Below are 26,187 nucleotides of genomic sequence, written 5' to 3'. Positions count from 1 at the left end.
TCTGTTCTCCCCTCAGGCTGTTGTATATTTTGTGTTGTTTTCGAAGGGCAGCTGCTTGAGTGTTTCTATATTTGTACTAAATCCTTATAAGACGATAATGTGAAATATCAAGTATCCCTTTTTATTGAGGAGATGAGCTCACCGTTGTGGGTAACCTCTTGAGAATTTTTACAGCACTTTCCCCTTTTACAGAGCCCCTATCTTGTTACCCATCCCAAGGAAACTCTTGAGTGTAATTGGTATAAATCATTTGATCTCATGTTGAAATGGCTTGCAGTTCTTTGACAACAACAAGAAATGGATTAAGAAATAAAGCTGGCAGTGATGAAGTTGCCCTTGTTTCACCATAAAAATACAGACCTTTTAAAAAAAACAGGTTAAATAATTTTAAATTCAAATCTAAATTTAAATCTATTCAGATCACATTAGTGATTTAAGTGATATTGTGTTTAAAGATGGAAAAATGCAAATGCTCATTTGCCTCAAATATCATACCCCAAAGCCATATCTGAGATGAAGAAATGAAATCAGTACATTAGCAGTTTATGGTCACTTTTTACATCCTGTGTGTGCTCATGCATCTCATTTCAAAATTGAAATTTCATGTCTTTTATCGAATGTATGTTTGGAAGGAATTTGCAACAGTATACATGTGACATTTGCAGGCTCCCCTCAGCTAAAGAGAGAAGTCCCACAGTGCCAAGAAACACTGTTAAGATTGAATTCACACAATTGACACCACTGAAGTGCTATATATTTTAATAGAGTGCATAAATTTTATTACAGAGCATCAATGTTCTCACATGATTCTAATGTTATTGCAACACAAGTTTTCTATAATTTTCATTAAAAAAATATAAATATGCATGTTTGCAATATTTAAAACTTCAATATGTCTTTGATATGCGAACCTCTGGACTGTTTTGAAAATGTGGAAATATTGGAACCAAACTGCAATACTCTGTCCAAAATCACTTTAGATTTATCGTAAGATAAAAATAATATTCCAGAGAGAGATGCGGAATTGAGGGCTGTCCAAGCACCAAATAGAGAGACAGAGTTTTGCTGACTGAACACATTGGGCTCTATAAAACCAGAAGTCCAGTGTGAAGCCATTGAGTGGGGCTGACTTCAAGTAGGTGAGTCAAACTGAAAAAGAAAAAAAGTTAGTCTGCACGCAAAGAGATTTCTAAAGTTTATTACATTTATTCTGTGTGCATAAATAAAATTAATCATAAATGTGCTTAATTAAGGAATGTATTTTTTTATATACTGTATATAGATTTCTCACATCATTTGTCAAACCTATTGACTGGAGGCAAAAGGAGGTAAAAATCTACTAGGCTATATGACCTCATCAAACAATATTCATCATTTATATTATAGTGCAGTAATGTTTTGCATTACCACTCGCTATTTCAATGACCAATAGCCTTAATGTTATTATATTATGTTTGGTCTATTTGTCCAGTAAAGTGGCGCCATGAGTGGGGATGCAGAAATGGAATGTTTTGGCCCGGCGGCCATTTACCTCCGGAAGCCAGAGAGGGAGAGAATTGAGGCTCAGAACACACCGTTTGATGCCAAGACAGCTTACTTTGTGACAGAGCCACAGGAGATGTACCTCAAAGGGGTGCTAGTCAGCAAAGAGGGTGGCAAAGCCACAGTCAAAACGCTGTGCGGCAAAGTAAGTTGAGAAGTTTACATCTACAGTAACAACCAAGTAACAATAGAAATAAATAAGGTACAGCAAGTTCAAAATATAGTTATCTGAGCCTAGTATTTTTAGTTTTCATATTTGACATTTAATGATGAACTGCCTTTTTGCATTATAGACACACTATTTTCCTATTTAATGCTGTACAGTTGCTTTGACACTGTTTGTATTGTTAAAAGCACTATATTAATAAATGTGACTTGACTTGATTTGAACACTCTGTGATCCATCATTTGCCTTGTTTTTTCCTCAAAAAGACTCTCACAGTGAAGGAAGATGAAATTTTTCCAATGAATCCCCCCAAGTTCGATAAGATAGAGGACATGGCCATGATGACCCACCTCAGTGAGCCCACTGTGCTGTACAACCTCAAAGAGCGTTATGCAGCATGGATGATCTACGTATGTAATAAAACGAACAGTACTGCATCCTTCAAATGCAATATGATGTTTTATTTAAGATAAAATCTTCATTTGCAGACCTATTCCGGGTTGTTCTGTGTCACTGTGAACCCCTATAAGTGGCTCCCAGTGTACGATGCTGTAGTTGTGGCAGCCTACAGGGGCAAAAAAAGAATTGAAGCCCCACCTCACATCTTCTCCATCTCTGACAACGCTTATCAGTTCATGCTCACTGGTATGAGCTTGTGGATGAAAATAGTTAAAGATTTTTTTTTTCTTTAATCTTTGTTGGGTAACATTTTAGACTTTGTTGGGTAAAATCAAATGTCTCTCTGCTCTCCGTAGATCGTGATAATCAGTCGATCTTGATTACGTGAGTATTTTTAGGATTTTTCAGAGTTTGGAGTACTTTATCTTTTAATTAAAATAAGAAATAAAATAAGAGAAATTGGGTCGACTTTATGTTGCATTATTGTAATTTCAGTGGAGAATCTGGTGCAGGAAAGACTGTGAACACCAAACGTGTCATCCAGTACTTTGCGACAATCGCTGTATCTGGACAGAAGAAGGCAGAGCCCGTCCCTGGAAAAATGCAGGTATTTGCAATGTTTATTTTGATAATATCTGATATTTACATCCTTTTTATTAATGATATGGGCAGGGAATTAATCAAATGGATGTTCTTTAAGGCATATGCATGCTACTAATACTTAGTTTCAAGAGGACAGCAGAGTATACTTACTTGACAGCATCATTAAAGATATTCTGTACACATCAGGGGTCGCTGGAGGATCAAATCATTGCAGCCAACCCCTTGCTGGAAGCCTATGGAAATGCCAAGACTGTGAGGAATGACAACTCCTCCCGCTTTGTGAGTACTGTATGGAGTGAATTTTGTGCCAATATTCATCAAACAAATTCAGCATTTTGAAAATAAACAATCTGCTTTGCAAACGCAAAGTGATTTGCAAGTACAAAACTCTATTTGAGAGAAAATGCAGAGGTTGTGTGTTATAACTGTGAGACTCATTTGCCTTATTATGAGGAAACTTGGCTTGATTTTCTCACAAATGCGTGCAGGCAGATTTTTACACATGCATCAAGGCAGATTTTCTCACAAATGCAATTTTGAGCAACTTTCTTTTCCAAAAACAGCAGATGGCACCGTCGGTCAATTTACGCTAGTCTCCCGAGACCCGAAACACATGCCAACTGCCAACTGCCATGCTCTACTAAGTGTTTTGATTCTGTAATGGGAAACTGTTGTCTAATCAATCTTGCATCTGGTAAAATCTCCAGGGTAAATTTATCCGAATTCATTTTGGCACCACTGGAAAACTGGCATCAGCTGATATTGAAACTTGTGAGTCCTTCATTCTTTTAGATTTCAGCTGACTGATATTACGCACATTCCTTTTATCCCTCTGACAATCATGTTTTTGATCCATAGATCTGCTGGAAAAGTCCAGAGTAACTTTCCAGTTGTCTGCTGAGAGGAGCTACCACATCTTCTACCAGCTCTGCACTGGCCATAAGCCAGAACTGCTGGGTAAGAAACTCTAATCATAGGATCATATTTTGCCATATTTATTTATTTATTTATTTGAATTTAATACAGTACTTTTAAAGAATGCAAGAAAAGATAATATGAGCATTCAATCTTTGAATTAGTATAAAGTCTGTCTTTCTTGTCATATTCCGCTTGTAGAGGCTCTTCTGATCACCACTAACCCGTACGACTATCCCATGGTCAGTCATGGTGAGATCACAGTCAAGAGCATCGATGATGTAGAAGAGTTCATTGCAACTGATGTAAGTGGAAGTCCAATGTCTGAGCACTTAACATTTGATGCATAATCTTATACTCTGCATATCTCTGATACACTATGTCAAATATGTTATAGTAAAGGTACATACATTTGATTGTTTCTGTTTGCAGACAGCCATTGATATCCTGGGCTTTACTGCTGAGGAGAAAATAGGCATCTACAAGCTGACAGGAGCTGTGATGCATCATGGGAACATGAAGTTCAAGCAGAAGCAGAGGGAGGAGCAGGCTGAGCCTGATGGAACTGAGGGTGTGACTTCAAATTTAGCTATAAAAACATGCATATATGGTTGCAATACATAAAAATCATTTACTTAAAATATTTTTTTTCTAGTGGCTGATAAAATCGCTTACCTCTTGGGATTGAACTCCGCGGACATGCTGAAGGCTTTGTGTTTTCCCAGAGTGAAGGTCGGGAATGAATTTGTGACCAAAGGTCAAACTGTTCCTCAGGTGTGTGCACTTAAAAATGTATAATTAATGATTGCATCACTAAATATTTATGAATATGCTGTTTTTTTTTTATTATATGGTGTTAAATGGCATTCTTTTTTTTTCAAAAATAGGTAAATAATGCAACCATGGCTCTGTGCAAGTCAATCTATGAGAAAATGTTCTTGTGGATGGTTGTCCGAATCAATGAGATGCTGGACACCAAACAGCCAAGACAGTTCTTCATCGGAGTGCTTGACATTGCTGGGTTTGAAATCTTTGATGTAAGTTTACAAGATAAAACTTTTGAATCTGTTGCTTTAGCTTCTTGGTTCTGATACTGAAATATTTTATGTTCACTACAGTTCAACAGCTTGGAGCAGCTGTGTATTAATTTCACAAACGAGAAACTGCAACAGTTTTTCAACCACCACATGTTTGTGCTGGAACAAGAGGAATACAAGAAAGAAGGTATTGAGTGGGAGTTCATTGACTTTGGTATGGACTTGGCTGCCTGCATTGAGCTTATTGAAAAGGTAACAAATTTCAACTTTAGGACATGATGTTTTTCTTTTTTTTAGCAGAAGTGCTTTGCTTTGATTCCTTTTCCTATCTCAAGGAAATGTGCTCTTTCTTGCAGCCAATGGGTATTTTCTCCATCCTTGAGGAGGAGTGTATGTTCCCTAAGGCAACAGACACAACCTTCAAGAACAAGCTGCATGACCAGCATCTTGGTAAAAGTGCATGCTTCCAGAAGCCCAAACCTGCCAAAGGCAAGGCCGAGGCCCACTTCTCCTTGGTGCACTATGCTGGAACTGTGGATTACAACATCGTAGGCTGGCTGGATAAGAACAAGGACCCTCTGAACGACTCAGTGGTTCAGCTGTACCAGAAGTCTTCAGTGAAACTGCTGGCTCACCTGTATGCTGCTCATGCTGGTGCTGAAGGTCTGCAAAACTTCACTACATACATCTGAGAGTATTAATATTCCACATGGTTTATTTTTTAATAAATGTATTATGATATTTACACATTATATTTGTATTATTTATTATACTGTACAGATGCAGGAGGCAAAAAGGGCAAGAAAAAGGGTGGCTCTTTCCAGACAGTGTCTGCACTGTTTAGGGTAAGTTTACCATGTTAAATATGTTCATGTTATATGAATATAAAAATGCTAATATGATTAATATATGTACTTGTACACTGGTCGAGCATTTCAACATATTTTGGACAAAATTCTACAGGAGAACTTGGGTAAGCTGATGACCAACTTGAGGAGCACACATCCCCATTTTGTGCGCTGTCTGATTCCAAATGAATCAAAAACCCCTGGTTGGTATTGTTATTTTTTCCTATAATAAATAATGCTTAGCATAATAATATCACCTTTGTTTAGCTGTAATAAAAAACTCAGAATCCTATTTAAGAATGTTTTAAGATAAAGATCCCTCGACCTATTTTTCCAGGTCTTATGGAGAACTTTCTGGTCATCCACCAGTTGCGCTGTAACGGTGTACTGGAGGGAATCAGAATTTGCAGAAAAGGTTTCCCAAGCAGAATCCTCTATGGTGACTTCAAGCAGAGGTATCTCACATACATGCCACATTTGAATAACATGCACATTTTATTTTTTAAAATGACACCTCTATTTGTGGTGTAAGTGTACTTCAGATGAAAATTGAACTGAAATGTAATGAAATCACCTCTGTTTCAGGTACAAAGTATTGAATGCTAGTGTCATCCCTGATGGTCAGTTCATTGACAATAAGAAGGCTTCAGAGAAGCTTCTTGGCTCCATTGATGTGGATCATACCCAGTACAAGTTTGGACACACCAAAGTACACACTACCAAACCATATCTTGTAACTTATTTTATAGATATTAGATAATAGTGCATAATTGCTTTATCACTTATTTGTGATAGGTGTTCTTCAAAGCTGGTCTGCTGGGTACCCTTGAGGAGATGCGAGATGAAAAACTAGCTGAGCTGGTTACCATGACTCAGGCTCTTTGTCGTGGATATGTTATGAGGAGAGAATTTGTCAAAATGATGGAGAGGAGGTATAGTATAGTATAGTAGGATAGTAACTTCATGCTTACACACAGCATCTGACCATTTCTTCTGATTCTATGATCCAGAGAGTCCATCTTCTCCATCCAGTACAACATCCGCTCATTCATGAATGTGAAACACTGGCCATGGATGAAGCTGTATTTTAAGATCAAGCCTCTGCTGAAGAGTGCAGAGACTGAGAAAGAGATGGCAGCCATGAAAGAGAATTTTGAGAAAATGAAGGAGGATCTAGCAAAGGCACTTGCCAAGAAGAAGGAGCTGGAGGAGAAGATGGTTTCCCTGCTGCAGGAGAAAAATGACCTGCAGTTACAAGTGGCAGCTGTGAGTTTTTCAGCAGCATCCTGCTGAAAAGAACACAAATAATCAATTTTTCTTTATAACGTAACAAATGCACAGCTAAAATTTAAATCAAATGATGCTCTAATCAACAGGAAACAGAAAACCTTTCTGATGCTGAGGAGAGATGCGAAGGGCTAATCAAAAGCAAGATCCAGATGGAGGCAAAACTTAAAGAGACAAATGAAAGATTGGAGGATGAGGAAGAAATCAATGCTGAACTGACAGCCAAGAAGAGAAAACTAGAGGATGAGTGCTCTGAACTGAAGAAAGACATTGATGATTTAGAGCTTACCTTAGCCAAAGTGGAGAAGGAGAAACATGCCACTGAGAACAAGGTTTACTCTCTTAATTCATATTACCCATCAGATATCTGACCTGATGTGACTCTAACAATTTCACTAAATTCCTTTATTAGGTGAAAAATCTTACAGAGGAGATGGCCTCACTGGATGAAAGCATTGCAAAGTTATCCAAAGAGAAGAAAGCCCTCCAAGAGGCACATCAGCAAACTTTGGATGATCTGCAGGCAGAGGAGGACAAAGTCAATACTCTGACGAAAGCCAAAACCAAACTTGAACAACAAGTGGATGATGTAAGTTACAGTAGTTGCTGCAGTATATTGGTTGATTTGTTTAATTTTAGATTTAGATGCCTTTCAGTACAACCAATATTGAAATCTTGCTTGATAGCTTGAAGGTTCTCTGGAGCAAGAAAGGAAACTCCGTATGGACCTCGAGAGAGCCAAGAGAAAGCTTGAGGGTGACCTGAAACTAGCCCAAGAATCCATAATGGACCTGGAGAATGATAAGCAACAATCAGACGAGAAGATAAAGAAGTAAGACTTTAACTTTTATTTGAAATGTTTTGAAGATAATAATATTTGTGATGGTATGTAAATCATCTGTTATAACTATTTCCCACAGGAAGGACTTTGAGATAAGCCAACTTCTAAGTAAGATTGAGGATGAACAGTCTATTAGTACTCAGCATCAAAAGAAGATCAAGGAACTCCAGGTCATCTCTCAATGAATAACACTAGGATCACTGATCTTGTAATCTGGTTCGAGTAAGTCTGATCTTCATCATAACCACTGTTTATTTCAGGCCCGTATTGAGGAGCTGGAGGAAGAAATTGAGGCAGAACGTGCTGCTCGTGCAAAGGTCGAGAAGCAAAGATCTGATCTCTCCAGGGAACTTGAGGAGATCAGCGAGAGGCTTGAAGAATCAGGCGGCGCCACTGCTGCCCAGATTGAGATGAATAAAAAACGTGAGGCTGAGTTCCAGAAACTACGCCGTGATCTGGAAGAGTCCACCTTGCAGCACGAAGCAACAGCTGCAGCACTCCGCAAGAAGCAGGCTGACACTGTGGCAGAGCTGGGAGAGCAGATTGACAACCTCCAGCGTGTGAAACAGAAGCTGGAAAAAGAAAAGAGTGAATACAAAATGGAAATTGATGACCTGTCAAGCAGTATGGAGGCTGTTGCCAAATCAAAGGCATGAGAACTGCTTTTCCTGAATATTGCGTTTTTAATGTAACAGTCATATTCATAGCAATTTTTCCTTTCAGGGTAACTTGGAGAAGATGTGCCGTACTCTTGAAGATCAACTGAGTGAAATTAAAACCAAAAACGATGAAACGATCCGTCAACTAAATGAGATAAGTACACAAAAAGCAAGACTGGCTACTGAGAATGGTACGTTTGAGTACAAAGCCACACTTCAAACTCCAAATTTAAGGTTTTGCCTACATTTTGAAGGATTCATGAATTGTTCTTTCTTTTAAGGTGAATTTAGTCGTCTGCTAGAGGAAAAAGAAGCTATTGTTTCTCAGTTGACTCGAGGCAAGCAAGCTTTCACTCAGCAGATTGAGGAGCTTAAGAGACACATTGAGGAAGAAACTAAGGTAATTGTCTACTATTTTGGTAACACGTCTTGTAGCAACATTAGCAAATAATGCTTTGTTTCTTGCTTTTCAGGCCAAAAATGCCCTGGCTCATGCTGTCCAGTCAGCACGACATGACTGTGATCTGCTCAGAGAGCAGTACGAGGAGGAACAGGAGGCCAAATCTGAGCTCCAGCGTGGCATGTCAAAGGCCAACAGTGAAGTAGCTCAGTGGAGATCCAAATATGAGACTGATGCCATTCAGCGTACTGAAGAGCTTGAGGAAGCAAAGTAAGTAAAATCCCCTGTTTAAACACGAAATAAGGTAGAAGCAATGACTAACATTTCATTGTTGCTCTTAGGAAAAAGCTTGCTCAGCGTTTGCAGGATGCTGAAGAGTCCATTGAGGCTGTGAACTCAAAGTGTGCCTCTCTGGAAAAAACCAAGCAGCGACTGCAAAATGAAGTTGAGGATCTCATGATTGATGTGGAGAGAGCTAATGCTCTTGCTGCCAATCTTGACAAGAAGCAGCGGAACTTTGACAAGGTACAGGATGTATTAATTGTTGCTGAATTTTTGTACAACAACATAAGGTCTTTGCTCACAAATTCAATTGACTTTTTCCAAGTTCTGGCAGAGTGGAAGCAAAAGTATGAGGAAAACCAAGCAGAACTGGAAGGAGCTCAAAAAGAGGCCCGTTCTCTTAGTACAGAGCTTTTTAAGATGAAGAACTCCTATGAAGAAGCCCTGGACCATCTGGAGACCCTCAAGAGGGAGAACAAAAACCTTCAACGTATGATTTTTTCACAAATACAAAGTGCAGATGATAGACCATTTCCATTCTTGCGTGTGAATACTCTGGCTTTTATATTATTTAGAGGAAATCTCTGACTTGACTGAACAAATTGGAGAGACTGGGAAAACCATTCATGAGCTGGAGAAATCCAAGAAGACAGTCGAAACAGAGAAAACAGAAATCCAGGCTGCTCTTGAGGAAGCTGAGGTAAGCTGAAATGTTTCTGAATAACTACTATAATACTTAACAAAACTGCTTTTTTGAAATGTTAACTGATTATTACTATTTTACTGGTCAACAGGGAACCCTGGAACATGAGGAATCTAAGATTCTTCGTATCCAGCTTGAGCTAAGCCAAGTGAAAGGGGAGATTGATCGTAAATTGGCTGAGAAAGATGAGGAAATGGAACAGATCAAAAGGAATAGCCAAAGAGTGATTGATTCCATGCAGAGCACTCTAGACTCTGAGATCAGGAGCAGAAATGAAGCCCTAAGAGTCAAGAAGAAGATGGAAGGAGACCTCAATGAGATGGAGATTCAGCTGAACCATGCAAATCGCCAGGCGGCTGAAGCTCAGAAACAGCTCAGGAATGTCCAAGGACAGCTCAAGGTAAAATCGTGGAGCTCTTGTAAAAGTTCCAGTTATCCTCAGCTGGAAGCTAAACCTCATACTCTTTGATACTTATTCCCCTGAAACAAGTTATTCATCTTTTAATAGGATGCCCAACTGCACCTTGATGATGCTCTGAGGGGTCAAGAGGACCTGAAAGAGCAAGTTGCTATGGTTGAACGCAGGAACAACCTGATGCAGGCTGAGATTGAGGAACTGAGATCTGCTCTGGAGCAGACAGAGAGAGCTCGCAAAGTAGCTGAGCAGGAACTGGTGGATGCAAGTGAACGTGTAGGACTTCTACACTCCCAGGTTTGTTTTCAAGCATTTTCAATTTAATTCAGCTGGACTATTAGACAGAATCATCAATGGTAAACCACGTTACTCTCTAATATACAGAACACCAGTCTCATCAACACCAAAAAGAAGCTTGAGACCGATTTAGTTCAAATCCAAGGTGAAGTGGATGATGCTGTTCAGGAGGCACGAAATGCAGAGGAGAAGGCTAAGAAAGCTATTACTGATGTAAGTGCCTATTTATATGAAAATACACAATGATGTGTTCTATATGACCACATTTTTATCCAGTCAAATCCAATTAAATACATCTAGTAAACACTGAAAAATAGCTGTAATCACGTCACATGTGATTGCAGGCTGCCATGATGGCAGAAGAGCTGAAGAAAGAGCAGGATACAAGTGCTCATCTTGAGAGGATGAAGAAGAACCTGGAAGTTACAGTCAAAGACCTGCAGCACCGTCTGGATGAGGCTGAGAGTCTGGCCATGAAGGGAGGAAAGAAGCAGCTCCAGAAACTGGAAGCTAGGGTACTTTTTTCTGCAATTCTGCAAAAGAAGGTTATGAAATCTAAAGGGTACACTGGAATTTTTTCATTTATTTTTTCTGTCTATTTCCTAGGTTCGTGAACTGGAGAATGAGGTTGAGGCTGAGCAAAGAAAAAGTGCCGAAGCAGTTAAAGGAGTTCGGAAGTATGAGAGAAGAGTGAAGGAACTCACTTACCAGGTAGGTGAATATTCTTAACTTCTGAGAAGAAATGGTTCATCAGCAGAGCAACATTAGTTACAATGCAGTCTTTTTAACAGACTGAAGAGGATAAGAAGAATGTAACCAGACTGCAGGATCTGGTGGACAAACTGCAGTTGAAAGTGAAGTCCTATAAGAGACAAGCTGAGGAATCTGTAAGTACAGAATTATATGGTAATATTTCATCATAATTAAGACATCATTTTGTTTGACAATTTAATAAACTATTGATTCCTGGGTAATCTCATCACAGGAGGAACAGGCCAGCACTCACCTGGCAAGGTACAGGAAGGTGCAGCATGAGATGGAGGAAGCTCAGGAGAGAGCTGACATCGCCGAGTCCCAGGTCAACAAGCTCAGGGCAAAGAGCCGTGATATTGGAAAGGTATTTTTAAAATGTACAAAATATACACAATCTAAACTCAAAAGTCCAAAATATTTGACTCTTATTCATTTATTTATTTATTAATTTTTATTCCGCAGGGAAAAGAGGTTGCAGAGTAAATATCACCTTTCAAGAAGAGTCAGCAAGAAACAATCATATAATATGAATTTGTGCTATGTCTGAGTCATGTGGTCAATAAAGTTGCCCACCAAACAACAACTGCTGCAGTGTTTTCCTTTATTTAAAATTTTGTCTTGCTCTCTTCATTTCACTGAAAAAACTACTAAATCTTTAATAAACATTAAAGCTTCTTACAAGGTTTAAAGTATCCATATTAATAAGAAACTATGGTTACTTGGTAAATTGTGTAAATGTGATGTGGCCTTTGTTTATGCGGAACTGTAGTCTACAAGACCATAGTAGGGGTGTCCTATTTGCCCTTTCACAAGTACCTCTTTGGGGATATGATGCAACCTCAATGCATTTTGCAAAGTCTGAAATGGTGCACATTGGATTACAACCAAATAAATGACTATTAATCAGCCTACATGGTGCTCTGTCACTCAAAGTTTACACTTTTGTGAACTACTGCCACATTGGATAGCAGTCTTGTGTGAAATCCAAAGGGTGTCCAAGTCGTATCAGCTAACCAACTTCTTCATTTTAAGACTGGACCACTGCAATTTGCTGTGGGCTAATCTTCTAGATAGAAGATGATTCATATTATAAAGGCGCACCTATTTCTCTCAATCCGTGTGACTCTGGAATAACACCCTGCTACTTCAACATGCTCCTATAGGTCTGTTGCCTTCTGTCCTCATACCCTTTCTCTGCTTCTATGTGGTAAAACCTCCACCTGAAGACTGGTTGAAGACACACTTTATCCATGTGCATTTACCTAAACCATAACCAAAAACATAAGACACTTCCTATATATACTATATATCTGTGCCACTCCAGTTTACTCTTTTATTGTTTGCTCCAATATGAGAAATGATGTAAGATGCTTTGGAAATTAAAATCTTGGCAAAATTATGAATTATAAATAGAAATATATATTATCCCGCATACCACCTTATTGCTTACTGGTTACCTCAGCATCTAGCTAAAGTTAGTCTTAAAATGTATTATATTGACCCTTTAGATTCACACATTTAAAATCAGCTGTAGACTCATCAGCCTCACATCCCTTATCACATTTGTTAAAATGAGAACCTTTACAAACTCCTCATCTTGTTATGAATAATATGAAAATTGGGAGGTAACTTGTCATGTTTTGTACTGGTGGTTTCTCAGAACTGATGCACCCTTACATGAAATATACATTTATATATACACATCCCTTTACAAATCTATAGAAGGTTAATTCCATATTTAAGATATTTTATGTTAGAGGAGCTCAGGCTAACTCTCTAGAGAAGTTTGTTTACTTGAAATTATGTTTATTCAGCTCACTAAATATGATTTTCAGGTTCACTATATTGCTGCTTTCTTAACATTACATTTAAGAATTATCCCTCAGGATGAAAACAGCACCAGGATCTTACCTTTTTATTCCTCAGGTACTCATTCTGCCATGGTTTGAACCAATATTTTAGAGATCCGCACTCTGTGAGTTAACACAAAAGTTAAAAGCACCACAAACCAAGTCTGTGCAATATCATGAAACTGCATCAAAAATATACTATAAATGAAAACATAATAAAAATGTATACTTATCTGTGGTGGTACTCAAAAAGGAACCCTACTGCATCCACCAAGAGATAGAGAGACTTTGTAACCAACAGATCTTTGCACGGTTAATAATGTAAATGCAGCATCATACTCACACATTGAACAATAAGGCAAAGCCAGTACAAACTCATTAGTTTTTTACCAAGAGAAGCAAAGACGCTGTATTATATTTCAAAGTCCTAAAATAAGAAGCCGCAATGACTTGAAACTGATACGACTGTCTCATCCAAGAACCGTTGTACCAACCCACAATCTTTAATGGTGCACACTTGCAGGCTCTTGACAGACACTAAAACACTTGGATTTTGTTTTGTAATGTAATGCAGGAAGTTCAAGACACAATAAATCCCCTGAGCCTGCTGCCATTTGGTGGGCCAAGACTGCACTGGAGCTATATTTGTATTTTGTCCAAATAAGAATGTAGTGTTATGGGTGGGTGATCAAGTTTCACATTTTTATTCAATGGAGCCCATTATATCTCAAGAGTAACTCCCCCACAATTTTTAAAGCTTTCTGCTCTTTGCCAGTATGAGATCACCTTTCAAGTGGAAAGACTGACCTTAAGACTCACAAAGCCCACTTTAAATCAATTCTCATGTTACACCAAACCAAAAAGAGGAGGACCATCAGATTAAAGAGGTCCTGATCCACAGATCTGGATGCATCTTGATTAAGTGGCATCCTGATTGACGTATTCATTAGAAAGTGGTACCTGTTTGAAGTAAGATATACATACAAGTACATTGATTTATACATAATGCATGTCTATTCAAATCTTAAAAGTATATAAAAGGCCATGCACACATTCTTCCAGCACTCTCAGTGTGGAAAGGCACAGCTATTAGCACACAATGACTCAAGTTGGCCTGTTGACATTGAGGATTTTGTCACCACCTTGGACTTTGTTTAATCCCCAAGAGAGGCCTGGAGAGCCTCAGCTGTTCTTAGCAAGGAAAGGCATGATCTTTTGGCCTCCCTGCTTGTTTCTTGAAGGGGCAGGAGTATACCAATTTGATTTCTTTGTAACATTTCAAATTTGTAAGGCTCCTGCAACTTTACACCAGTGACATTTGAGGTCTTCTCCACAACGAGGTGGATGACTTATTATTGCCAGACATTCTTAAGAAGGATTTATAACTGAGGGTTAGATGGACTGACATTGTGGTTAATCATTCGCCCTCCTTATTTGTCTCTACTGAATTATTTAAGTTAAAAAGAAACAATTTATTATCATTGTAGGGTCATGATCGAGGATTCTTGAAATACAGTTTTGTTGTTTTGTCACTTGATCCATTTTTGTTCATACAGTAATGATGCAGATTCTGACCAATAGTGACAAAAGTGACAAAGTAATTAATAACAGTTCAGGATTACATTTAAACACTTAAAATGGGCCCAAAAAACCTCTCCGCATTTCTGTACTAGACAATAACAATTTGAAGAGATAAAACCATCTTGGAACTCCTTCTCATTTCAAGAGATAAAAATAATACAGTGATGCTGCTGAAGGGGACAAATGGAAGTGGGCAAACAGGACTCATGACCAAAAATGAGATGCTGAAATGTGCTGACAGGACACTTACACTACAGTATAAAAGAGGGCCTTCCCGACTCCTCCCAAGGCTCACAACTACACAGCAAAGGTAAGTGTTTGAACGCCAAGCCACAAAAGACGCTTTCTCTACACATAATTCTGTTTTTTCTTTTTATTACTTTTAACAAATAGGGATATTTTAGGCTTTTTATTACGAATTATAAAATTGTGCTCCTCAATGAAAACGAAGTTATCCCGTGCTAATTTTAAGAAATAATTTTTGCCTTGATGACTTATTTTATAATTTGGGCAAGTGTCAGCTAACAACAAATTCCTTGTTTTAGTTTACGGTACACAGAGGTGGTGAATTACAACATCAAGATCAAGTCCTAAGAGGTGCAATACAAAGGTAAACATGGTGCATCTTTTTAATGAACTCTAAATGCTACACAATGTGACAAATTCATGCATTACTTTGTTTTTTAATAAGGTTTTGTCCTTCTCAACCACCATTTTTGGCTTTGGGTGACAAGTTAATCAACTAAGTACTGGGTTATTTTACACTTTAGTCTAATGTTAAAGGGGTAATATCACACATGCATGAACGTAAACGTTCCTTTGAATATAACTTGCATTACAAACAGTATTGGTTGTCTTTCTGTCAGAGTTCCACCATGAGTACGGATGCGGAAATGGAGTGTTTTGGCCCTGCGGCCATCTACCTCCGCAAGCCAGAGAAAGAACGTCTGGAAGCTCAAAATACACCATTTGATGCCAAAACTGCCTATTTTGTTACTGAACCCAAGGAGATGTACCTCAAAGGGGTCCTCAAGAGTCGGGAAGGTGGCAAAGCCACAGTGCAAACTCTGTGCGGCAAAGTGGGTATAAGAGATACTTAGATCAAATTTGCCAAATAAATTTTACAGCCATCTGCATTGCTTCTTTGATAACTGTAAAACGACACTCCCTCCAGACCATCACAGTGAAGGAGGATGAAATTTTTCCAATGAATCCCCCCAAGTTCGATAAGATAGAGGACATGGCCATGATGACCCACCTCAACGAACCCACTGTGCTGTACAACCTCAAAGAGCGTTATGCAGCATGGATGATCTATGTACGTAACCAAAAATGCTTAGTGTTAATCTGTTTCAAAGGCATTGTGCTGTTTTACCTATAAATCAATGAAATGTCTATATTTAGCGTGTAAAATAACATTACTCTCTTGCAGACCTATTCTGGGTTGTTCTGTGTCACTGTGAACCCCTATAAGTGGCTCCCAGTGTACGATGCTGCAGTTGTGGCAGCCTACAGGGGCAAAAAAAGAGTTGAAGCCCCACCTCACATCTTCTCCATCTCTGACAACGCTTATCAGTTCATGCTCACTGGTATGAAAAAAAATAATCTTTATGGCTAAAGTTCAGTGGCTAAGATTGTTAAAAGATCCATTTTTTTTTTTAAAAAAAAACACTTATTTTGAATGTAATGACTTTCTACTCTTTTGTAGATCGTGAGAATCAGTCTATCCTGATTACGTACGTATTGCATATTAAGTATTTTCACCACAAATGCAATGTGATAAGCAGAAACTCTGCAGTCGGATGCATATTGTAATATACTGTACCATATTTTCAGTGGAGAATCTGGTGCAGGAAAGACCGTGAACACCAAACGTGTCATCCAGTACTTTGCGACAATCGCTGTATCATCTGGACAGAAGAAGGCAGAGCCCGTCCCTGGAAAAATGCAGGTAAATATATTATTTGTGTGCCAATATGGTAATGAGGATGGCTTTATTAAATTGTATGGTCATCAATCAAAAACATCAATCCCAAAAACGTTTTGGCAAAAATTAGCAAAGCAGTAGAACACTTATTTGACTGGCATATCTAACACATTATGTGCCCATCAGGGGTCGCTGGAAGATCAAATCATTGCAGCCAACCCCTTGCTGGAAGCCTATGGCAATGCCAAGACTGTGAGGAATGACAACTCTTCCCGCTTTGTAAGTAATGAGGCAACTGCAATGATCCACTATGTGTTTTAATTCTGTAATGGATTATATATATATATATATATATATATATATATATATATATATATATATATATATATATATATAAATATATATTTATATATATATATATATTATTTTTTTTTTTTTTTTTTTTTTTTTTTTTTTTTTTTTTTATGATTTTTTTTTATTTTAAATTTTCCAGGGTAAATTTATCAGAATTCATTTTGGCACCACTGGAAAACTGGCATCAGCTGATATTGAAACTTGTGAGTCCTTCATTCTTTTAGATTTCAGCTGACTGATATTACGCACATTCCTTTTTATCCCTCTGACAATCATGTTTTTGATCCATAGATCTGCTGGAAAAGTCCAGAGTAACTTTCCAGTTGTCTGCTGAGAGGAGCTACCACATCTTCTACCAGCTCTGCACTGGCCATAAGCCAGAACTGCTGGGTAAGAAACTCTAAATTACTGCATAGGATTTTGCCATATTTAATTTGAATTTAATACAGTACTTTTAAAGAATGCAAGAACAGATAATGTGAGCATTCAATCTTTGAATTAGTATAAAGTCTGTCTTTCTTGTCATATTCCGCTTGTAGAGGCTCTTCTGATCACCACTAACCCGTACGACTATCCCATGGTCAGTCATGGTGAGATCACAGTCAAGAGCATCGATGATGTAGAAGAGTTCATTGCAACTGATGTAAGCAGAACTTAGAACTTTTCAAGTACTTTACATAAAAAGCCTATTTAGTATTCAGCAACATGACAAGAGACACATGATTGTTTCTGACTTGCAGACAGCCATTGATATCCTGGGCTTTACTGCTGAGGAGAAAATAGGCATCTATAAGCTGACAGGAGCTGTGATGCATCATGGGAACATGAAGTTCAAGCAGAAGCAGAGGGAGGAGCAGGCCGAGCCTGATGGAACTGAGGGTGTGACTTCAAATTTAGCTATAAAAACATGCATATATGGTTGCAATATGGATACATAAAAATTATTTACTTAAAATATTTTTTTTCTAGTGGCTGATAAAATCGCTTACCTCTTGGGACTGAACTCTGCGGACATGCTGAAGGCTTTGTGTTTTCCCAGAGTGAAGGTCGGGAATGAATTTGTGACCAAAGGTCAAACTGTTCCTCAGGTGTGTGCACTTAAAAATGTATAATTAATGATTGCATCGCTGAATTGTTAAGAATATACAATTTTTTTAATGAAATGTAATAAAATAGCATCATTATTTTCTAAATTAGGTGAATAATTCAACCATGGCTCTGTGCAAGTCAATCTATGAGAAAATGTTCTTGTGGATGGTTGTCCGAATCAATGAGATGCTGGACACCAAACAGCCAAGACAGTTCTTCATCGGAGTGCTTGACATTGCTGGGTTTGAAATCTTTGATGTAAGTTTACAAGATAAAACTTTTGAATCTGTTGCTTTAGCTTCTTGGTTCTGATACTGAAATATTTTATGTTCACTACAGTTCAACAGCTTGGAGCAGCTGTGCATTAATTTCACAAACGAGAAACTGCAACAGTTTTTCAACCACCACATGTTTGTGCTGGAACAAGAGGAATACAAGAAAGAAGGTATTGAGTGGGAGTTCATTGACTTCGGTATGGACTTGGCTGCCTGCATTGAGCTTATTGAAAAGGTAATAAATTTCAATTTTAGGACATGGTGTTTTTCTTTTTTTAGTATAAATGCTCTGCTTTGATTCCTTTTCCTATCTCAAGGAAATGTGCACTTTTTTTGCAGCCAATGGGTATTTTCTCCATCCTTGAGGAGGAGTGTATGTTCCCTAAGGCAACAGACACAACCTTCAAGAACAAGCTGCATGACCAGCATCTTGGTAAAAGTGCATGCTTCCAGAAGCCCAAACCTACCAAAGGCAAGGCCGAGGCCCACTTCTCTTTGGTGCACTATGCTGGAACTGTGGATTACAACATCGTAGGCTGGCTGGATAAGAACAAGGACCCTCTGAACGACTCAGTGGTTCAGCTGTACCAGAAGTCTTCAATGAAACTGCTGGCTCACCTGTATGCTGCTCATGCTTCTGCTGAAGGTCTGCAAAACAAATTTACACTTTTATGATTGAAACATTAGGATGTTCATATAAAAACTTCTTAAACTTTGTTAACAAAAAACCCTGATTTCTGTACATGGCATTGTTTACCAGTTCTCTACTTTACTGCTTAATCAACAGCTGAATCTGGTAGCAAAAAGGGTGGGAAAAAGAAGGGCGGCTCCTTCCAAACTGTGTCTGCTCTGTTCCGGGTAATGATGTGGCTTCATTTTACTCCTAAATATTTTATAATATTTTTATTAAGATGTACGGGTGATAGCTTATCTGTTTATTCTTCAACCAACAGGAGAACTTGGGCAAACTGATGACCAACCTGAGAAGCACTCATCCTCATTTTGTGCGTTGCTTGATTCCAAATGAGTCAAAGACTCCAGGTTATTATTTTTTGCATTCCTGTTAGAATACAGAAAAGCATGCAATATATTTAAAATAGTGGCTCTGTTAAAATGAACATGAGTGACTTTTATAAAAAACAATAATCAGGTTTGTTGAACTCTTTTTATTTTAGGTCTTATGGAGAACTTTCTGGTCATCCACCAGTTGCGCTGTAACGGTGTACTGGAGGGAATCAGAATTTGCAGAAAAGGTTTCCCAAGCAGAATCCTCTATGGTGACTTCAAGCAAAGGTAATTAATGTACATTATGTATAAATATGTTTAAACATGTTTTAAATGTACATTATGTATAAATATGTTATATATATATATATATATATAATATATATATAAAATATTCTCAGCCTTGTTGTAATGTTGATGAATCAGGATTTTTCTAAATGAGGAGCATGTACCCACAGCTAGTAATTTGCATAAAACAAGTGTGCTTTCTCTCACACACATATGCTTCTCTTGCATGGGCAACAAGATCTTATAAATTCGGAATAAATGGAAATTCACACACAGAGATTTTACACACAAAAGCATGTACACTAATCTGTACACAAGATTAGTCCTTTCTTAGTACTTCATGTATGTACCATCCAGGTGCAAATTTAAACTTAGTATGATTCTGAAACCACATTATTTAATTAATTCAAGGTAAATATGGTCATATTTTGAATGTCTTTTCTTTAGATACAAAGTATTGAATGCTAGTGTCATCCCTGAGGGTCAGTTCATTGACAATAAGAAGGCTTCAGAGAAGCTTCTTGGCTCCATTGATGTGGATCATACCCAGTACAAGTTTGGACACACCAAGGTTAGGATGTTTACAAGACTTTGCAATCACCGTTGATGATGATGTTGTCACTAACAATGTGAAAACCAAACCAAATTTCAGGTGTTCTTCAAAGCTGGGCTTCTGGGTCTTCTTGAGGAGATGCGAGATGAAAAACTTGTTATCCTTGTGACCATGACTCAAGCACTTTGCAGAGGCTATGTTATGAGGAAGGAGTTTGTCAAAATGATGGAGAGAAGGTAGTTTTGTCTTGAAAAAATATACTTTAGGGGATAACATTCCATATTCACAAACAGCATCTGACCATTTCTTCTGATTCTATGATCCAGAGAGTCCATCTTCACCATCCAGTACAACATCCGCTCATTCATGAATGTGAAACACTGGCCATGGATGAAGCTGTATTTTAAGATCAAGCCTCTGCTGAAGAGTGCAGAGACTGAGAAGGAAATGGCAGCCATGAAAGAGAATTTTGAGAAAATGAAGGAGGATCTAGCAAAGGCACTTGCCAAGAAGAAGGAGCTGGAGGAGAAGATGGTTTCCCTGCTGCAGGAGAAAAATGACCTGCAGTTACAAGTGGCAGCTGTGAGTTTTTCATCGGCATCCTGCTGGAAAGATCACAAATAATTAATTTGTCTTTATAACGTAACAAATGCACAGCTAAAATTAAAAACAAATGATTCTCTAATCAACAGGAAACAGAAAACCTTTCTGATGCTGAGGAGAGATGTGAAGGGCTAATCAAAAGCAAGATCCAGTTGGAGGCAAAACTTAAAGAGACAAATGAAAGATTGGAGGATGAGGAAGAAATGAATGCTGAACTGACAGCCAAGAAGAGAAAACTAGAGGATGAGTGCTCTGAACTGAAGAAAGACATTGATGATTTAGAGCTTACCTTAGCCAAAGTGGAGAAGGAGAAACATGCCACTGAGAACAAGGTTAATATCCTGAGAAGCAGGTTTTGGTAAACTTAATCTTTCATTCAGATTGCAGTCACTGAAATTATCCACTGTGTCTCTTAGGTTAAAAACCTTACTGAAGAATTGACATCTCAAGATGAGGTTATTGCTAAGCTGACTAAGGAGAAGAAAGCCCTCCAAGAGGCACATCAGCAGACTCTTGATGATCTCCAGGCAGAGGAGGACAAAGTCAATACTCTGACAAAAGCCAAAGCAAAGCTTGAGCAGCAAGTCGATGACGTAAGTTTGAAATATAACAAATAGTGACAATTAGTACTCACCTGTCTGGTTATTGTTACAACAAACAGCAGAAATCAAGCATGAAAATAATATTCTGGAGGAAAATTATGCTTACTAATCTTTCACATTTGTGAAACAGCTGGAAGGCTCTCTGGAGCAGGAGAAGAAACTCCGTATGGACCTTGAGAGAGCCAAGAGAAAGCTTGAGGGTGATTTGAAACTTGCCCAGGAAACCATAATGGACCTGGAGAATGACAAGCAACAATTAGAAGAAAGGCTGAAAAAGTGAGGAACTAATAACATTTTGTTTTGTCTATCCTACTTACCTGTATAATTCAGACCCCTTGTTAACTTTCAGAATAATTATAACATTTGTTTGTTTTTATGTTTTTAACAGGAAGGACTTTGAATCAAGTCAATTTCTGAGCAGGATTGAAGACGAGCAGTCTCTTGGTATTCAGCTCCAGAAGAAGATTAAAGAACTTCAGGTCACTCAAAGTGCTACTCTGATTTTATGCTTATTACTTGTAATTAACTGTAACTCATCAAAGTTTTGCTACCACAGGCTCGTATTGAGGAGCTGGAGGAAGAAATTGAGGCAGAACGTGCTGCTCGTGCAAAGGTCGAGAAGCAAAGATCTGATCTCTCCAGGGAACTTGAGGAGATCAGCGAGAGGCTTGAGGAAGCAGGTGGTGCCACTGCTGCCCAGATTGAGATGAACAAAAAACGTGATGCTGAGTTCCAGAAACTACGCCGTGATCTGGAGGAGTCCACCTTGCAGCACGAAGCAACAGCTGCAACTCTTCGCAAGAAGCAGGCCGACAGTGTGGCAGAGCTGGGAGAGCAGATCGACAACCTCCAGCGTGTGAAACAGAAGCTGGAAAAAGAGAAAAGTGAGCTTAAAATGGAGATTGATGACTTGTCGAGCAGTATGGAGTCTGTTGCCAAATCAAAGGTAAGTATTAAAATGAAATATTGGATAAGAAACAGTACTGTATTGTGTAAAAAATATCAATTAAAAAAGTTGTATTTTGCAGACAAATCTTGAAAAGATGTGCCGTACACAGGAAGATCAGTTGAGTGAGTTTAAGACAAAGCATGACGAACATGTACGCCATATCAATGATCTAAGTGCTCAAAAGGCAAGACTTCAGACTGAAAATGGTAAGTAGTATTTTTTACTGGAAGGATAATAAAATGACATTCTCTATACACACACCTATACAACACTGCAGTTATTGACCATCATTAAATCCATGCAAGGTGAAATGGGACGTCAACTAGAAGAAAAAGAGGCTTTAGTTTCTCAGCTGACTCGAAGCAAACAGGCTTACACTCAGCAGATTGAAGAGCTGAAGAGGCAAATTGAGGAAGAAGTCAAGGTGAGGAGTTAGCATTTTCTTAACGAATGACCTTATGAACTAAACCTAATGAATAACTTTCTGTTTTAAAGGCCAAAAATGCCCTGGCTCATGCTGTCCAGTCAGCACGACATGACTGTGATCTGCTCAGAGAGCAGTACGAGGAGGAACAGGAGGCCAAATCTGAGCTCCAGCGTGGCATGTCAAAGGCCAACAGTGAAGTAGCTCAGTGGAGATCCAAATATGAGACTGATGCCATTCAGCGTACTGAAGAGCTTGAGGAAGCAAAGTAAGTAAAATCCCCTGTTTAAACAGGAAATAAGGTAGAAGCAATGACTAACATTTCATTGTTGCTCTTAGGAAAAAGCTTGCTCAGCGTTTGCAGGATGCTGAAGAGTCCATTGAAGCTGTGAATGCCAAATGTGCCTCCTTGGAAAAAACCAAGCAGCGACTGCAAAATGAAGTTGAGGATTTCATGATTGATGTAGAGAGAGCAAATGCTCTGGCTGCCAACCTTGACAAGAAACAAAGGAACTTTGATAAGGTAAAGTAACCATGTCTTTTGCACATTATTTTAGTTACATTTAATATTGTTGTGACGCACCTCGCCATGGGTATATTGTTCGTAAAGGTCTTGGCAGAATGGAAGCAGAAGTATGAGGAGAGCCAGGCAGAGTTGGAAGGAGCCCAGAAGGAGGCTCGTTCTCTTAGTACAGAACTTTTCAAAATGAAAAATTCTTATGAGGAGGCTTTGGACCACCTGGAGACTCTGAAGAGGGAAAACAAGAACCTTCAACGTATGTACAAACATTTACCTTTTCTTTTGGTTTTCAGGATCTTCTACAGAATAGTATGTTAACCCACTGTTAATCATGTGCTCTTTACATATACAGAGGAGATCTCAGATTTGACTGAGCAGCTTGGTGAAACTGGAAAGACTATTCATGAGCTGGAAAAAGGAAAGAAAACTGCTGAAATGGAAAAATCTGAAATCCAAGCTGCACTTGAAGAAGCTGAGGTATCGTGGTGCTTAAAAAATTATATATATATATATATATTATATATATATTATTCCATATATTTCTATATATATATATAACAATATCCCTATATATATATGTGGTGCTTAAAAAATTATATATATATATATATATTATTTCCACTTTTCTAGCAAACAATTCCCTACACACTATTCTAATTTTCAGGCGACCCTAGAGCATGGTGTTTAGATTGTTCTGAACCAAGTGAAAGGGGAGATTGATCGGAAATTGGCTGAGAAGGATGAGGAGATTGAACAGATCAAGCGAAACAGCCAGAGAATCATTGATTCCATGCAGACCACCCTGGATGCTGAAGTCCGAAGCAGAAATGATGCTCTGAGAATTAAGAAGAAGATGGAAGGAGACCTCAATGAGATGGAGATTCAGTTGAGCCATGCAAATCGGCAGGCTGCTGAAGCTCAGAAACAGCTCAGGAATGTCCAGGGACAACTGAAGGTTTGTTCTGTTACAGCAGTGTAGCACTATGTCTTGATCTGACTAATGAGATCAGAAGACCTAACTATCTCTTGATTGCTTCAGGATGCTCAACTCCATCTTGATGAGGCTTTACGAGCACAAGAGGACATGAAAGAGCAGGTTGCTATGGTTGAACGCAGGAACAACCTGATGCAGGCTGAGATTGAGGAGCTGAGATCTGCTCTGGAGCAGACAGATAGAGCTCGCAAAGTGGCTGAACAGGAGCTGGTGGATGCCAGTGAGCGAGTGACTCTCTTACACTCCCAAGTAAGAAGAATGATTTGAAAAAAAAAAAGCAATTTTTTTAAGGAATAACTCATAATCCATGTTATTTTTAACATTCTCTCATGTACTTCAGAATACCAGTCTTATTAACACCAAGAAGAAATTGGAAGCAGATCTTGTTCAGATTCAAGGTGAGATGGAAGATGTAGTCCAGGAAGCACGCAATGCTGAAGAGAAGGCAAAGAAAGCAATAACTGATGTGAGTAAAAATTGTCAACTACTGATTTACAAATTTTTATTAACCAAAGGAAATGAATTCTGAGTAAAACATTATTGCAGGCTGCCATGATGGCAGAAGAGCTGAAGAAAGAGCAGGACACAAGTGCTCATCTTGAGAGGATGAAGAAGAACCTGGAAGTTACAGTCAAAGATCTGCAGCACCGTCTGGATGAGGCTGAGAGTCTGGCCATGAAGGGAGGAAAGAAGCAGCTCCAGAAACTGGAAGCTAGGGTATGTGGCTATACACATAGTACATTAAATTTTTAGAGACTTAACATTGGCTAATTTTGCAGATAAATGACGACATCAGTATAATTAATGTTTTAAAAACTGGGTGGAGGGACTGAATTATTCAACGCACTGAAGAAGGCCTTGAGCTGAAACATTTGTGTTTTGTCCTGCTTGTGGTGATACATGTAAAAATAAAGGTTAAAAGAAGCATATTTTTGTGAATGTGAATCATGGTTTCATATACGAAGTAATTAAACAGACTGACACATCAAAAGTAATTTTATTAAGTGACGAAAGAGCACGGTGCAAATGGCTTTGTGGAATATATACATGGACTATACATTCACATATTTTATCACAAGCATAAAGTCAGGAATAACATCAATTATAATCCGTGTTTCAGGTTCGTGAGCTGGAGGGCGAGGTTGAAGCGGAGCAGAGACGCAGTGCTGAAGCGGTGAAAGGTGTCCGCAAATATGAAAGAAGAGTGAAGGAACTGACTTATCAGGTACTTCATCAAACAAAAATATGCATGTAGGTATGATAAATGGTCCAATTAAGGCATTACATTTTTCTGATGCAGACTGAAGAAGATAAGAAGAATATCATCAGACTGCAAGACCTTGTGGACAAACTTCAACTGAAAGTCAAGGCCTACAAGAGACAGAGTGAAGATGCTGTGAGTAATTTTAAAGTTTGATGAGTGCTGTGCAACAAAATATTGTGGATATGATGACCCTAAACAAGTGTTATTTCATTGACAGGAGGAACAGGCCAACAGTCACCTGACCAGGTTCAGAAAGGTGCAGCATGAGCTGGAGGAAGCCCAGGAGAGGGCTGACATTGCTGAGTCCCAGGTCAACAAGCTGAGAGCTAAAAGCCGTGAATTCGGGAGGGTAAATATCACATTTTTATTTAGTTCATTATTTGTGCTCAAACATTTTGTTATCCATACTAAAACTGTGCATAGGACTAAACCTTATGAACAAAACTACAATATTAAACATTATTAAAAAGTACAATATTGTGCTCATTTTGATAATGCTTCACTTTATTATTTGATTATTTACATTTGTTTACAGGGTAAAGAGGCTGAGGAATGAACCTTTTGAGAAAGAGAGTGGGCAGAGAAACAAGAACTAATATAATATGAAATCCTTGTAACATGTCCACAAAAACAGTAACTAATAATAAAAAAGCATTTAAGGTGTCTTTGTGTTTTGTTTTTCTTGGTTACATTTGTATAGCCTATTTGGTATTTAAAACATAACTGGTTACATCCATATCTATGTGTGCATTAATCTGATTT

The 26,187-nt window shown here is 38.4% G+C and overlaps 1 protein-coding gene and 1 pseudogene across 1 annotated transcript; both read left to right on the top strand.

Annotated features, from left to right (window-relative positions):
- Positions 1 to 1,107: 1,107 nt before the first annotated feature.
- LOC109054451 (myosin heavy chain, fast skeletal muscle-like) lies at positions 1,108 to 11,730 on the top strand. Its single transcript, XM_042726227.1, has 41 exons — positions 1,108 to 1,139; positions 1,283 to 1,328; positions 1,472 to 1,687; positions 1,975 to 2,118; positions 2,197 to 2,353; positions 2,464 to 2,491; positions 2,603 to 2,714; positions 2,897 to 2,989; positions 3,418 to 3,481; positions 3,569 to 3,667; positions 3,827 to 3,930; positions 4,058 to 4,196; positions 4,281 to 4,399; positions 4,513 to 4,662; positions 4,744 to 4,914; positions 5,019 to 5,325; positions 5,443 to 5,507; positions 5,626 to 5,713; positions 5,848 to 5,965; positions 6,096 to 6,219; positions 6,306 to 6,442; positions 6,521 to 6,776; positions 6,887 to 7,129; positions 7,210 to 7,386; positions 7,484 to 7,629; positions 7,718 to 7,808; positions 7,899 to 8,288; positions 8,362 to 8,488; positions 8,579 to 8,697; positions 8,771 to 8,967; positions 9,039 to 9,222; positions 9,304 to 9,469; positions 9,555 to 9,679; positions 9,774 to 10,082; positions 10,191 to 10,394; positions 10,482 to 10,607; positions 10,739 to 10,909; positions 11,001 to 11,105; positions 11,186 to 11,281; positions 11,380 to 11,511; positions 11,610 to 11,730. The coding sequence occupies exons 3-41, from the start codon at positions 1,484 to 1,486 to the stop codon at positions 11,628 to 11,630; spliced, it is 5,808 nt and encodes a 1,935-aa protein (XP_042582161.1). The 5' UTR covers positions 1,108 to 1,139; positions 1,283 to 1,328; positions 1,472 to 1,483; the 3' UTR covers positions 11,631 to 11,730.
- Positions 11,731 to 14,864: 3,134 nt separating this feature from the next.
- Positions 14,865 to 26,088, top strand: LOC109054471 (annotated as a pseudogene).
- The last annotated feature ends 99 nt before the right edge of the window (positions 26,089 to 26,187 follow it).

The sequence above is a fragment of the Cyprinus carpio genome, chromosome B6, assembly GCF_018340385.1.
Source record: "Cyprinus carpio isolate SPL01 chromosome B6, ASM1834038v1, whole genome shotgun sequence".
Lineage (NCBI taxonomy): Eukaryota > Metazoa > Chordata > Actinopteri > Cypriniformes > Cyprinidae > Cyprinus > Cyprinus carpio.
This window is presented reverse-complemented; position numbering and strand designations above follow the sequence as displayed.

Coding starts and splice junctions, on each gene's coding strand:
- LOC109054451 (XM_042726227.1), top strand. CDS start 1,484: ATGAGTGGGGATGCAGAAATGGAATGTTTTGGCCCGGCGGCCATTTAC. Junction 7,130..7,209: donor AACATGCCACTGAGAACAAG/GTTTACTCTCTT, acceptor TTCCTTTATTAG/GTGAAAAATCTTACAGAGGA. Junction 10,608..10,738: donor CTAAGAAAGCTATTACTGAT/GTAAGTGCCTAT, acceptor ATGTGATTGCAG/GCTGCCATGATGGCAGAAGA.